We start from the raw sequence: 14,749 nt of genomic DNA, 5'->3' as shown, positions 1-14,749 counted from the left end.
TAGTTTTGATTTGCATTTCCCTGATTACAAGTGATGCTGAACATTTTTTCATATGCCTATTGGCCATTTGCATTTCCTCTTCGGAAAAGTTTTTAGCTCTTCTGCCCATTTTTTGATTGGATTATTTTCTTTGTTTTTATTGAGTCTTATCAGTTCTTTGTAGATTTCTGTGATCAGTCCTTTATCATAAGGTTTGTATGCAAAACATTTTCTCCCAGTTGGTGGGGTATCCCTTTGTTTTGTTTTTTGTCTCTTTTGCTGTGCAGAAGCTCTTTAATTTGATGTAGTCCCAGCTGTTTATGTTTGCCTTCACTATCACAGCTTTGGGTGTATAGATTCCTCAGCCTACTAAAGATAGAGCTTCCATATGATCCAGCAATTCCACTCCTAGGTATTTACCCAAAGGACACAGAAACATCAATTCCAAAGGGCACCTGCACCCCTGTGTTTACAGCAGCAGTATTTACAATAGCTATGCTATGAAAACAACCCATATGCCCAAAAATAGATGATTGAATGAAGAAGGTGTGGCATATGTACACAATGGAATATTACTCAGCAATCAAAAAAGATAAACTCATGCAATTTGCAGCAACATGGATGGAGCTAGAAGGGATCATACTGAGCGAAATAAGCCAGAAGAAAAAGAAAAATACTGGATGGTCTCACTCATAGCAGGAATTTAGAAAACCTAAATAAGGGACCAGGAAAAAGACTAACTATAATAAAGAAAAAAATCAAAATCAACAAGGAACTAGAAATCAGAGATACACTATGGGGGGGATGGGGAGAGGAAAGATTAGGGTCAAAATAAGGGGGGTGCAACTGTATGGGGAATATAAACAAAATAAAAATGCATACATTGTGCAAAAATGAAAAATGATGTAAGAATTATATAAAATAAAATATTAAAAAAACAAAAACTACAAATAAAACCAACTGAACTCAGTAACTCAGTATTTTACAAATAAAACTAAACTGAACTCAATAAAAAAAATAAATAAACAATGATGCAAAAAAAAAAATACAGAACTTAAAAAAAACCCTGAAATTTGAGTTATGGTTTAAGAAAACATGTTAAATGACAGTAGAGATATTATATAATATCTCTTTTTATTTTTATTATATAAAAATTTTAGCAGTGGGGTAGATATGAGGAATTTCACTCCTAAGCCATCCTACTTAAGAGTAAGAGCTATTTTTCCTTGTATTTTGGCCCACATCTTTAAATGTCCTGAAACCCATCCTTGATTTCTGAGGTTACAAATTTCTGACAAAAGGTCATTTCTAAAGGGGGCAATTCCAATACATCTTATTATAGTTCTAGGCAGGAATCAGTGCAAAATCCTCCCTCAGTTCTATCCTCCCCATGCAAAAGTAATGAGGATTCTTTGCTCAGGCTACATGAAATTCATGCATCAGTACAACCATATTCATTTAGCTTGTCTTCACTTGATACCCTCAAGGAGGAATTATATCTCCAATAATCCCTCTAATTCTCCAATAATCCCTCTCACCAATATCCCTCTAATTCCCAGGCAACCATTCATTTCTCCAATGAAATCCTTCCCTTGGAGAAGCTCGTACATTGCCACCACTCAGCAATGGAAAGGAACCGACTATTGATATACCCAAAAACTTGTATAACTCTCCAGGGAATTATGGTGAGTGGAAAAACTAATCCCCAAAGGTCTAACAGAGTGCGAGATTCCATTTATATAACATTATTGAACTGACAAAATTAGAGAAAAGGAGAACAGATTAGTGGCTATCCAGGATTATAAGGGAAGTGAATGTGACTATGTGAGAGATATTACTGGTGATGGAAATGCTCTGTATCCTTACTGTATCAATGTAAAAAAAAAGTAGTTTATGAGAAGAACTTTCTTAATTTAAACATTACAAATTATAGAATTTTTTCTTTTGCTATTATAAATTCATTGTTTTGATTATCAGCTAATCTGGCTTTATTTTATGTATAATGCCCAGATTTTGCTTAAATTGTTATATTTTTTTTATTATTTTGGATTATCCCTTGTCTTTATTTCCCAATTTGAATAGACACCCAAAAAACATGATCCTCTTCATTCCATTTCTTATACAATGAGTAGAATTATCACATCCCATAACTGCCAAGTGAGGACGTCAATGTTGGAAAATCCTCTGATAATGCGTGCACTTTCCCTTTAATTAGGATGACCTGGTGAATGAAAGTGTCTAAATAATATATATTTTTTTTTTGTAAATTGGGCTTCCCTGGTGGTGCAAGGGGTTAAGACGCAACCTATGAAGTAATCCGCAGCCACTGCAGCACATGTTTGATCCCTGGCTAGCAGGGAGCAACCCACTCGCCTGCTGCTCCCCTCAGCAGTGTACTTCGGTCAATCTGCCTATTCTGTTCCCCACTCTGTCTCTGGTGAATCCTCTCACGCCCCACGTCTCTGGCCTGTACCCCAGCTCTTGTATGCATAAATAAATAAATCTTTAAAAAAAAAATTGTAAGTTATAATTTATATTGACACATTTCTCCCTATTCTGCTCATTTGGATTGCATGAATGTATACACATACACAAACACTTATACATAATATATGTGTATGTTAAACTTATAATTTATTCAAAACTTAAATTTATATGCTTATACTTTTTCTTCCCTTTACAAAAAACATTTCTAATATTATGAAAAGTAATTACTGTGATGGACAGATATAAATTAATTTCCATTATATCAATATATGTGTCCCCAGAGCAAAGTTATTCTTTGTGAATGACTTCTTTTCTTTAAAATGTTTTCTCCCTATAGCCTGATTTCTCTAACCAACAGAGTAGACTATTGATAAATGCCTTATATTTTTATTTTAAAATCTAATACAGTAATTAATACATTTTTATCTGACTTTTATTTTTAATGTATATATAGGTGGTTATTTAAATTTCAAACAACAATGAGGCTTGGTGGCACAAGGGGTTAAGATACAGCACTATGAAGCTATCCATAGCCACTGCATCAGAAGTTCAATCCCTGGCCAGGGAAGTGACCATATGGCACAGCAGATCTCTCCTGATTCACCTACTGCTCCTTTCAGCAGTGTACTTCTTCAGTCAATCTATCTGTTCTGTTCCCCACTCTGTCTCTGGTGAATCCTCTCACCCCCCACATCTCTGGCCTGTACCTGAGTTCCTGTATGCATAAATAAATAAATCTTTAAAAAATAAATTTCAAACAATGAAATTCTTATGTTAGAAGTTCTAAATATTGGCCACTATGATTACCATATTTGTGTGCAAGGCAGAATAAAAGGTAGGAGAAAATATTTGTTTGTGGTAAAGATTCCTAGCATCTCTGGAACATAAAAGATACTAATCTAAATTATAATAACATTTTTGCTGAAATGCCTCAAGGATATTTTTCTATAGGTCTCATAAATCACTGGAGAACAGAAATAGAGCTCCATAAATGTATCAAAAAGTAACACAACTATCATAAATTTTAAATCAGGAAAAACACAAACTCAAAGAAATAGCTAAGACTAAGATTTTGTAACATTAAGAGATTGTATCTGACACAGAAATTCTGACCTACTAGAATAAATAGTTGCTGGTTGCTAGATAACATTGATACAATTTTCAGAATAATATTCTACATAAAATACATTTTTACTATACACTATAAGAGATAATGAAGATTGATGTGCCATTAATAAAAATGTATACACTTTATATAAAATATTCAAATAGTGTATTTAGATGTTTTATATATCAGAGGAATATGCATGGGAAAGAAGATGAAGCTGAAAGAGGAAGTTAGGAAGTGGGTATAGGCAATCAGTTAGAAACAGGATGCCCCAAACCCCTTAAGTCCATTTATCAGCCTGATTGAGAAACACTTAACCGGGAGGGCGCCCTTCCATTCCCCAAAGTTCTAAATCCATTTATCAGCCTGATTAGAGAACAATCCTGGGCCAGGAGGGTGGCCCTGCTTCCCCCACAACCTAGTGAAGAATGCAGTGTTTAGAACACCAACACAATAACACAATACTAGAGTAACAGGCCAAAGCTAGTTTTGGGAAGGTAAGCCAAGTGTTATGGGCAAACTCAATGGACCTGTGTAGCCTAGGAAACTCCACAAACTCAGTGGACCCCAGTAGCCTAGGAGGGCACACAGGCCCAGCCAATCAGCAAGAGACACAAAGCAGAGCAGCCTAACAACAAAACCCCCACTCCTTGCCCACTGTACTTATGTAAGCACCTACTTCTCACTCTCTCAATAGCTACCCATTTGAGACCTCTCTCCTGTCCTTTCTACCTGCCAATAAATCTCTTGCTTTTCTGTGACTTTGGTCTAGACTTTGAATTTTTTCCTCACTGAGAGAGTCCACCTGGGGTACTCAGATTTCAGGCCTGCTCCAAAACCCCCATTCAAAATCACTGTACTACATGATAGGAAAGTAATGACACATTTAAGGATGTGATTTTATTAACTAGGCCTATGTTTATAATGAGAGAAATTATTCAATTTTTTACAGACTCATAAGAGCTGGTAAAACTAAGAGGGAAAAGACAAATTGGCAAACCCCTATTTATGAGATCCCCTTTTTTTCTAAGGTAACCAAAATTAGGCAAAGGCTTAAAAAAGAACTCCTCCATATGAGAGGAAAAAAAGTAAGTCCACAAAATCCTATTTTTGATACCTCCCATTTTCAAGGTAACAAGAGAGAGAGAGAAAGAGAGAGAGAGAGAGAGAGAGAGAGAGCCCAAAACACCACAATATATGCTTCTAGTTAATCTTATTTAGTCAAGGCAAAAACTCTTAAATCCGTCTGCAGAATAAAACAACTTTGATGTCAACTCACATGTGCAGACATGCTGTGCTTTTCTCCAAAGCTATCCCCAGGAGGATAACACACCTGTCAATCATTACAGTCTGTCTTCAATTTATAACCAAAGTCAATGTTTCAGCTCAGTTTATTCAAGTCCACATGCACGTGGCCTTTCTTACATCCAATATGGCCTGATTCATTGAAAAAGGAGACTTTATCACATGCAGTGTTGTAAACCAAAGTTACCTCACTAAAAGAAAAAAAGAGATTCTATCTTTTCTAAAGCTATAGGGTCATCATTTATGCTCCTGTAGCAGAGGGCTCCAATAATGTAACCAGTTGAACTGTGAAGATGCCTGTTATGTTGTTCAATTATAAATGCTTCCAATATTTGTTCCCATGGTGGTAAATCTTAGCTAAAAGTTTGACTGACTTTTAATTTTAATCTAGGATATAACACACTGGACCAGAGTAACTAGTGTATATTGGATTTCATTTATCCTTAAATCACTGGCACCACATTTATTTGGCTATGAATACATTTTATATGATATTCTTTTCTTAAAAATACATAATCCATATTTGCAAATCCTTACTATTTTTTTTCTTGGTGTTTGATACACATGAACAAAGTTTACATTTAAGACCTTGGATTAAAAATAATAGCTTTGATTAACTACATTAACATATTTGACTAAATGGAATGTATAAAAAAAAAAACCTTGATAGTGAAGTGAATCTGGATTAAGTTGAAACTATTCAAAGGCATATATAAACGCTTACCATTGACTGTGAGAAACATGGTGGCCACCACGGGGCCAAATGAATTCCGAGCCACACATTCATATCTCCCTTGATCAGCTTGCCCTACATCATAGATGGTCAGCATGCCTCTACCACCAACATGGAATTTACCACTCTCAGTAATCTGAACACCTGCCTAGGGAGAGAAAAGTATTGTCATCATTTTTACATTTTGTTTGATATTGGTTTTAATTGTTCAGCAAATATCTATGAAGTGCCTACCATATGTCACACAATGGATGAAGTATTATATGATTCTGTAGGAGAGTAGGAGAAAAGGAGAAGAGGTTTCCAGTAAGGGGTTTAGTTTCTCTCTCTCCTCTAACTAAGTAAATGTGATGCTCAAATATTCAATGATACCATTAATATGATTATTTTAAAATCATTATTCCAATGGATAATATGTATATTTATTCAAACCCTGATTATTTCTGACAACATTAAAATAAAATTTGAAAAAGAGAAAATGCTCACAAATCTACAACTTAAAAATATCAAAATATTTTCATATTTCTGATTTCACTATTTATTCTTATATATATTTATGTTTGATATAGCTGCAAAGTGTTAATGTATCAGTGCTTTTCTGAATTAAAATTTTACCTCAAGAAGATAAGAATAACTACATTTCATATGAAATATCTTTAAAATATATGTACTTACAATTAGTTGATTTATCTTATTGTTATTATATTATTAATTGTTCTGGAACAGTGCCTCATCTTCTTTTCAAAGATAATTATTGACAAAACTATCAGGTCAGCCTAAACTTTATTCAAATTGCTCTGTCCCTGAACTAACAGATAATTTTCAATAAATTCCTTATCTGCTTAATTTAGGTAGTTTCTGTTGGTTGTAGCAAAAATACCCTAACCCATACACTTTCAAATTTGTAAATTGAAAAGAATTGCTATACAGATGAAATGTGATAGTATCCAGCAATATGGTAAATGGTCAGACATTTCTCCATCAATATTTTTATGATCATCAATTACCTTTCAGAAATTGTACTCAGATATTTTGCTGATGTGATTATATGATAGAGCACTTAGTGCAATGATAAGTTTAGATTCTGACCAAAATGTAGATTGTCCTATTTCCTAGTTTTCATAAATTATTTAAATTATATGATAGAAAATTAAAAAAAAATTATACAAAATATTCAGATTACTAGAGAAAACATGAACTTAAAATTTTGTTTAAGACCCCTAAGCATATGCAGAATTGTATGCTATAGAGCACAAAACTGAGCCCCCAAAATATAAGACCTTGTTACCATAAGCCAATGGTTTTAGAAAATATCTCTTTGAACATCCTCATTTTACATTTTGTCAAAATTTTCCATAAAAACCGCTGTTAAAGTATATTCAGTTTCATTTATGTTTAAGAATATAGGGATTTGGGACCAATTGTTTAATTGTGATAAAAAATTAAAATGGGGGACCTCCCTGGTGGCGCAAGAGGTTAAGCACTGCACTATGAACCCGCAACCTCTGCAGCACTAGTTCGATCCCCAGCCGGAAAGGGAGCAACCCACATGGCACAGAAGACCTTTCCTGACTGGCCTGCTGCTCCCCTTAGCAGTGTACTTCGGTCATCCTGCCTGTTCTGTTCCCCACTCTGTCTCTGGTGAATCCTCTCACCCCCCACATCTCTGGCCAGTACCTCAGTCCTTGTATGCATAAATAAATAAATCTTAAAAAAAGAAAAAGAAAAACTTAAAATGGAAGAAACAATAAAAATATGAAAGAATATGGCTCAAGGAACCAAATCAAGATATATAAATAAGGAGCTGCTATTTCTCTAAAGTCATTCAAATTTTAAACCACAGAATCACTTTTCTTCATGTCACTTGTCTTAACACCAAGCTTTTCACTCTTCTCTTGTTTCAGTTAATTATCTATTTCAATCCACTTCTGAATTATTAATTCAAAATTGTCTCTTGCTAGCTACTAAAACTCTTAATTTACATACAGCACAAGCAATTTTTCCTTAGAGGAATTTAGTAATGTTAAGAAGTTTCCATCACCAAGTAAATGAGAAAGGTTAAACTTCATCAAAACCCTGAGCCAAGAATCAGATCCAGCCACTTAAAAAAGGGTCAATAGGCAGTGAACCTGCTTTTGTATGGAAAAGTATTACTTGCTAACAAAATTTACAACAGTAATAAATCAATAATAGAATCATTACCTCTGTTTTACTGAGTAAATACACCTGTCAGTATCTTTAGTATAACTACATTTTTCATTGAGACCTTACCTTATTCCAAGTAATTATGGGCTGTGGCTCTCCTTGAGCATGACATGAAATGTTTATATTCTTTCCAACCTCTATACTTGTGTCATGAGGTAGTTGAGTGAACACTGGGAGAGCTGTGGATGCAAACCAAAATGGTGTCATTAATATTGCCATTGCCAATATGTGTCAGCCAAATCAAATAGTATTTAGCTAGATGTCCTTTGATGAGTATATGATTAACAAACCGTGGTACATTTGCACCATGCAATACTGTTCAGTCATAAAAATAATTATTCATAAATGATTTCTTGACCAAAAGCATCATTGATACATGCATAATCTGGATGAAGAGTCAAAAGGTAGTTATGATAAATGGGAGAAAAAAATCCCAAAATGTTACATATATATGATTCTGTTTATTAACACTCTTCAAATGACAAATTTATAGAAATAAGAAACAGATTATAGTTGCCAGGATTTTATTTCATGGTGTATCTGGATCTTTCTGTGTTATTTCTTACAAATAAAGGTGAATGTGCAACTACCCCAAAATAAAGTTTAATTAAAATAATTAACAATGTGAACATGCAAAATCATAACATATGCTAAACTCTGGTTGGTAGCAAGTAAGTTGAAACTAAAGCAGGCTGTAAAAGGAAAAATCATATTTATTATGATTATTTCTTCATTTTAGTGGTAAGTATAAAATTTTTATTATATCTCTCTTGATGTCTTTTTGTATGACACATAAAAATATATGGTTAGATCAGAAATGTATTATAAAAGTTCTCTGTTCTTAAAATGAGAATATTATCTTGTTATAGTCAATATTTACATTCCATTTTAACACATCTATTTATTTGGATTTGCTGAGAACATGACTTATAGATTTGTGAAAATGCATAGTTATTTCAGGAGTGCTTAAGTGTACCAATAACTCTCTTAGTGTCCCTACAAGTCATTCATCTCATTTTGACTTCATATGGAACTCTAGGAACCGTCCTCTTCTTTCATGTCGGCATACACATTCCTAGTTTTATTCTCTTCCTTTTCCAGTCAGTGTCCCAAGTTTTATCACCTCAAACACTCTCCTTCCTGAACTCCCAACTCTTACCCTGTTGTTCAGTTCAACATAATTCCACTTCTTTCTTTTCACCTGTCACCCCACTACATCTGGATAGATCATATGCCTTGGTTGTCAGGGTAAAACTGCTCCTGTCACTTGAAATGCTGATTGGTAACAATATAAAAAAAGAAATCTAAGATAAATAAATCTTTTCATTTATCTACATTGTCTGTCAGCATGCCTTTTACTACAAAATACTGACATTTTATACTCCACAGAGAAAATAGAAACCATCATACTATAAATTTATCAAATTCCTGTATTTCTTTTATCTCACAGGTGTGACGCTATATATTCATTCTTACCTTACAATATCTTTCAATAACTATTTATTTTTCTAGATAGGCCTTACACATATTTTGCTAGATTTTATTATTTACTTTTATTTTATTGTATTATGGTAAAAACAGCATGAGATTTACCCTCAATAATTTTTACTTGATAATTAATGGTATAAAGTTTTGGTTAAACAAGATTTAAAAAAGCTCTAGAGATCTGCAGTATAATACTGCATCTATAGTCAACAGTGATGTACTATAATCTTTTTTATTAACGTACTTTCTTACTACTTTAAGAAGCATCATTCTTAAAATAAAATTAGGCAATCTGTTGCTGATTAATAGAATGAAAAACATTTTTGATGTCATATCTAATCATCTGCCTGAACTTTTATTATTTCTGGTAGTCCATTTGTAGATATTGTGGATTAAGTATGAGGAAAAATGTATCACATAAGTATAATAAAATTGTATCACTTCCTTCTAAATTAATAATTTTTATTTCAATTTCCTTTTTTGCACAGGCTGGGACCTTCCTTTACAGCATGAGTAAATGCAGGCCTCTTTCCAATTCCAAAGGGAAATTTCTACCTTGAAGAATCAATCTTTATGTCTGTAAGAAATCTGTAAGTTGATACAATATTAGATTTATAGTTTTCTTGAAACTTTTTAATGTGTTTGTTTCTACATTGCTGATTTCATCTTACTAATAAAGATAACAAATTTAATTAAATGTTTTCTCTGCATCCATTAAAATCATAATTTCTTCTCCACTAATCTGTCAGTGAATATAGTTGGACAATACTTTGCATATAAAGACTATTTTGATTTTTTTATTTATATATTTTATAGTTTAAGTTCAGAAACATTCTTTTTTCACTTCTCTGAGTCCATGTAATAATGGGGTGATCTTTACCTTAGAATATTTACATAATTTTTCTGCAAATTAACTGCCAGATGTTTTTTTACATTGTAACATTATGTAAGATTCAGGTGATAATCACTATAAATCAAAATCTATATACACTACATTATGTTCACTAAGAAGAAATATATTGCATACCCATATGAAATTGAATCAATTTGCAGATTATATATTGTGTCTTTGTATACTATTTGGATCTGGTTTTAATTATTATATCTTTATTATGCATTTTATTATTTAGTATGTTTAGCACTATTCAATTATAGTTATTTTTCATAATTTTACTAGTTATTCTTTCTTGTGTCTCTCTTATTTAAGTGCAATGATTTGTCTCTTCAAATTTATATTAAATGATAGTTATGATAGCATAAATCCCTTGCTTGGTCTATTTCTTTTTTTAATAAAGCCCTATCTTCTTTCTATTAAGCAGGATTCTAGTTAATAAGTTCAGTAGATCTATTTTATTATATCCTTATACATTAAAAAGTGTAATAATATAGACCTATTGCAACAGGGTGGTTCCCAGGAAAAGGGAAGGTACCATGTTCCCTGCCACACCCAAGGGAGAGTGGAGTTGAGCAGGGAAGAGAAAAATCTGGGAAGGGGACTAAGAAGGAAGGAAGAAGGATGGAGAGCCAGAAGGAGACCTGGAAGAGGCATATGGAGCAGAGATATAAATTGGTGAAAGCGTCCTACCAGTTCCACTGAGCTGGGACCCCAATAGCACACTGAAGTTCAGAGAAAAACCCAAAACCTCCAAGGCCCACATGTCTGGTTATATACCAAGCCTGGCTGCTTAACTTTATCTTAGTTCCCAGCATCCTCCTTTGGGTGGTAATGACATTATGGGATTTGTAGTCCTTGTTGCCTTGGATCGCTTTTGTCTGGGATGGGGGTAGAGTCCATAAAACCTGTGTTTGTGAAATTCTTTCAGGACATCCTTTCCCCCCAACACTTTGTCACTAGGAGTTTTTAAAGAGGAATATTGATTTTGAAAAAACCTACGTTAAAGAAATTGCAAGCAAGTAGGATGTGAATTGTCAACCCTCTTGTTGGAACAGAGGAATTGGACATATGGCTGAGTGACACCATGTCCTATTTGAACAGGTCAACTGAATCACTGATATGCAGTCAATACTGTAATATCATATTCAAACAACTTAGCAAAAAGCACTATACAAGACAAAAAACACATTGTGGGTTGGCAGCATTGGAAGCAAAGGCTGTGTATGAGGGAAAGATTACTCGAAGTCCATGTGGAGCAATGAGAAGCCTAGAGGGGCTACACCAGAAGTAATGTGCAGCCCCCATCCAAAGGCAGTCTCGTATTTATTAGAATCAAGTACAAAAGTGGGGCAAGAATGTAGGGTGTGTATGTGAGTTGGGGGGGGTAGTTAATGGGGTTGTAAGCTAAGGTGGAGTGATCATGTGCTATTGCCTCTGGGTGGGGTGGGAGCTCCATTTTCCTGCTAGTTAAAACAGACTATCTCTAATATTTGCCTGCTATTTTCAACAAATACTGGTTTCCCATTATGTTCCTCATACCAACACTTTTGACATTGGTGAGAGGCCGCCTGCATGACCCTACATCTAGCTGAAGAACAGGAACTCTGGCCACCAAGACATTACCTCTGAGAACAAGGAGTGCTGAGGATCCCACAATAATTGTCTTTCAATTTCCTAGACCAGGGAGACCAAGAGTCTCACATGAGCAGTTAGAATGTAACCCATCTGCACAGGTGCTGGTGTAGTACAAACTAGAACACACTATCATATGGGACCCCACTATCCCACCAAAAGGACTTACCCCTTAAAAGTCTAGCTTCTCTACTGGAACCAAGCTAAAATTCTTCCTTTCTGGCACTGACTCCCTCATGTACAGTCTTTAAATAAAAACCTGTCTGGTTTAGCCAAAACTCTCAGGTGAATTTTTTCTCATGAAGTGTCTTTGAACCCACAACTTTTGAAAGGTCTGTAACAGATTCAATGAATGTCTGCTAATGGAATCATGATTTTTATCCTAGTATCAATTAAAAAGTAAAATATATTAAGACCATTCCTATTATTGTACTATTTTTTTTTAATTTTTGGAGTAATTACCACTAAATTATGCACTATTTTTTTAATGTACTACAGAAATATTTATAAGTTGTGATTATATTTATTTGCATTCCTATTTTTAATTGATATAGGAGACAGGATTTTTATTTTAATGAGTTCTTGGTTGTCATCAAGATTATGCTTGCTTTGTTAAAATATATTCTAAGGTTCATTACTTACTTTCTAGTAATATATTTAAAAATGTGATGATTTTCCTTAGGAATGGAGGGTGTTCCTGTCCACATGCTTTTATTAAGGTAGCTCTTTCACAAGTTTAATATTCATAATTGAAAATCTATGCAGCCAACCAGAGCAAACAGCTGTGTTTCTACAATGCTCTGATCTTTGGCAAAATTTATATTTCTCTGATATAGTCTGTTTTAATTTATATCTCTTTTGGAATTAGTTTTCCTTATTATGTTTCCTTAATTCTAAGTTTCTATAAAATTACTATTGATAGTTTCATCAGATGTTCATTATATATCTGTAGTTAGTTGAGCCAAATACTAGTAAAAAAATAAAACTGTCAAAATTTAGAAGCATTTCTGGAGTGAAAATACAGTAAGGAACATAAAGGATAAACATAGCAAAAATGAGAAATGGCATGGAAACAAAAAAATTGAAAAGAATTTAAAAGTAATAATGAAAGATCTAGAAATCAGGCTAAATTGATCCAACAAATGAGTGTTTCTCACACTTTGATCTCACAAACACCTTATAGCCAAAACTTACTGAGAACCTCAGGAAATTATTGTTTATGTCATTTATATGTAGCAATGTTCACCATAATGGAAATTAAATGTGAATGCATTAAAATTCATTTACTTATTTAAAAATTGCTGTTATAAAATCATAACATTGCCAGGTAAATGATATTTTTATTAAAAATATCTAATTTTTCAAAAATAGAAGTAATGAGGAGAATACTATTCTTTCAAACTTTTAAAAATATCTGTAGAATAGCTACCTTTGTACTCAATATCTTTAAATTAGTCATTTTGCTGAAATATTTTAATAAAATGTGAACTTGGGCCTCCCCGGTGGCACAGCGGGTTGAGCGCAGCTCTGTGAAGCTGTCCGCAGCCTCTGCAGCGCAGTTTCGATTTCCAGCCAGCCAGGGAGATTCCCACAGGGCGTGGCAGACCTCTCCTGTCTCGCGCATTGCTCCCCTCCGCAGTGTTTTTGGTCCATCTGCCTGTTCTGCTCCCCACTCTGTCTCTGGTGAATCCTCTCACCCTCCCGCGCCCCTAAACTGTACCACAGTTTTTGTATAAATAAATAATTCTTTAAAAAAAAAAGTGAACTCACAAAAATAAGTATTTTCAAGACATAAGAATATTTTTGAAGATTTTTCAGGTAACTGAAAATTTTGATACTACACCAATAGTTGATGATTGCTAACTCCTTTTGTCAATTTCATTCATCACACATACTACTAAAAGAGTCCTGATTTACTAAAGATGCATTTCTCCCTGTCTTATTAATAACATTCATTTTTATTTTATCTTTTGAGGGTTTTTTGTTAGAGGAAAATTAAATTGTAAACTTAAAAATAGTGTATAAAGTATGGTCTCTTTTTAATCAAGTATTTCGTTATATTCATCCATCCACCCATCCATCCATCCATTCACTCTCCCTTCTAATTTAGCTAACTATGTGTCCTGCTATTTGTATATATAAAGAAAAGTAGCTGCAATGAAATTCACTAGTTTTAATCATAATTATTTTAATTGGTGGGCTTTTTAATATTTAATTATTCTATCACAATCATAAAAAATTAGTTTTAATACCATCAACCCTGAGCCTTTGCTTACACCCTCCCTTTTCCTCAGAGTGCTCAGGATGTTTTTGAAAATATTTTACATACTCAAGGCATCTGCTATGTGAATGTTCAGTATTGGTTATTATTGTTTTGACTTACTTTCATGCATGGAATTCTAATTCCTTCCATTTGTTGAAAACATCTGTATTTTGTCCTTTCTTATGAAAATATAATATCCCATGATATCTATGTGGCACATCTTATTTGTCCATTTATCTGCTGAAGGAGATTTAGGTCATATTCATGTTCTAGCCATTAGAAATAATGCTGTTGTGAATATTGTGGAATATATGGTGTCATTTGTTGATTATTTCTTATTCTGTGGGTAAGGGAATGGGTTTGATGGGTCATGTGGTATTTGCATTTTTACTTTTGTCTCTAATTCACTTAACAGAAGGCCAAAAAATATATGTATTGCTGATCTCATGGAACACATCACCAATTTTTCCTATTTATTTTATTGTTGCAGATTTATATCTACCTGTCTCATCCATTTGAAATTTCCTTTTGTGTATGGTGTTTCCAAGCAATCCACCTTTATAATTTCTCTTATATGTGGCTTTCTAATTTCTTTTAATTAACTAATTTATTTATTTATTTTTAAGATGTAATTATTTATGTATACAAGAACTGGGG

At 33.6% G+C, this 14,749-nt stretch overlaps 1 protein-coding gene across 1 annotated transcript in view; it reads right to left on the bottom strand.

Moving 5' to 3' along the window:
• PXDNL (peroxidasin like) overlaps positions 1-14,749 on the bottom strand; it is a gene marked incomplete at both ends in the record, with an annotated part of 520,299 nt that overhangs the window by 125,624 nt on the left and 379,926 nt on the right. Inside the window, 2 exon segments of the mRNA XM_084230567.1 lie at positions 5,604-5,760; positions 7,884-7,996. Of these exon segments, the coding sequence (XP_084086693.1) occupies positions 5,604-5,760; positions 7,884-7,996 (270 nt within the window).

Source organism: Talpa europaea (genome assembly GCF_964194135.1).
Source record: "Talpa europaea genome assembly, chromosome: 3".
NCBI classification, from domain to species: Eukaryota; Metazoa; Chordata; class Mammalia; order Eulipotyphla; family Talpidae; genus Talpa; species Talpa europaea.
This window is presented reverse-complemented; position numbering and strand designations above follow the sequence as displayed.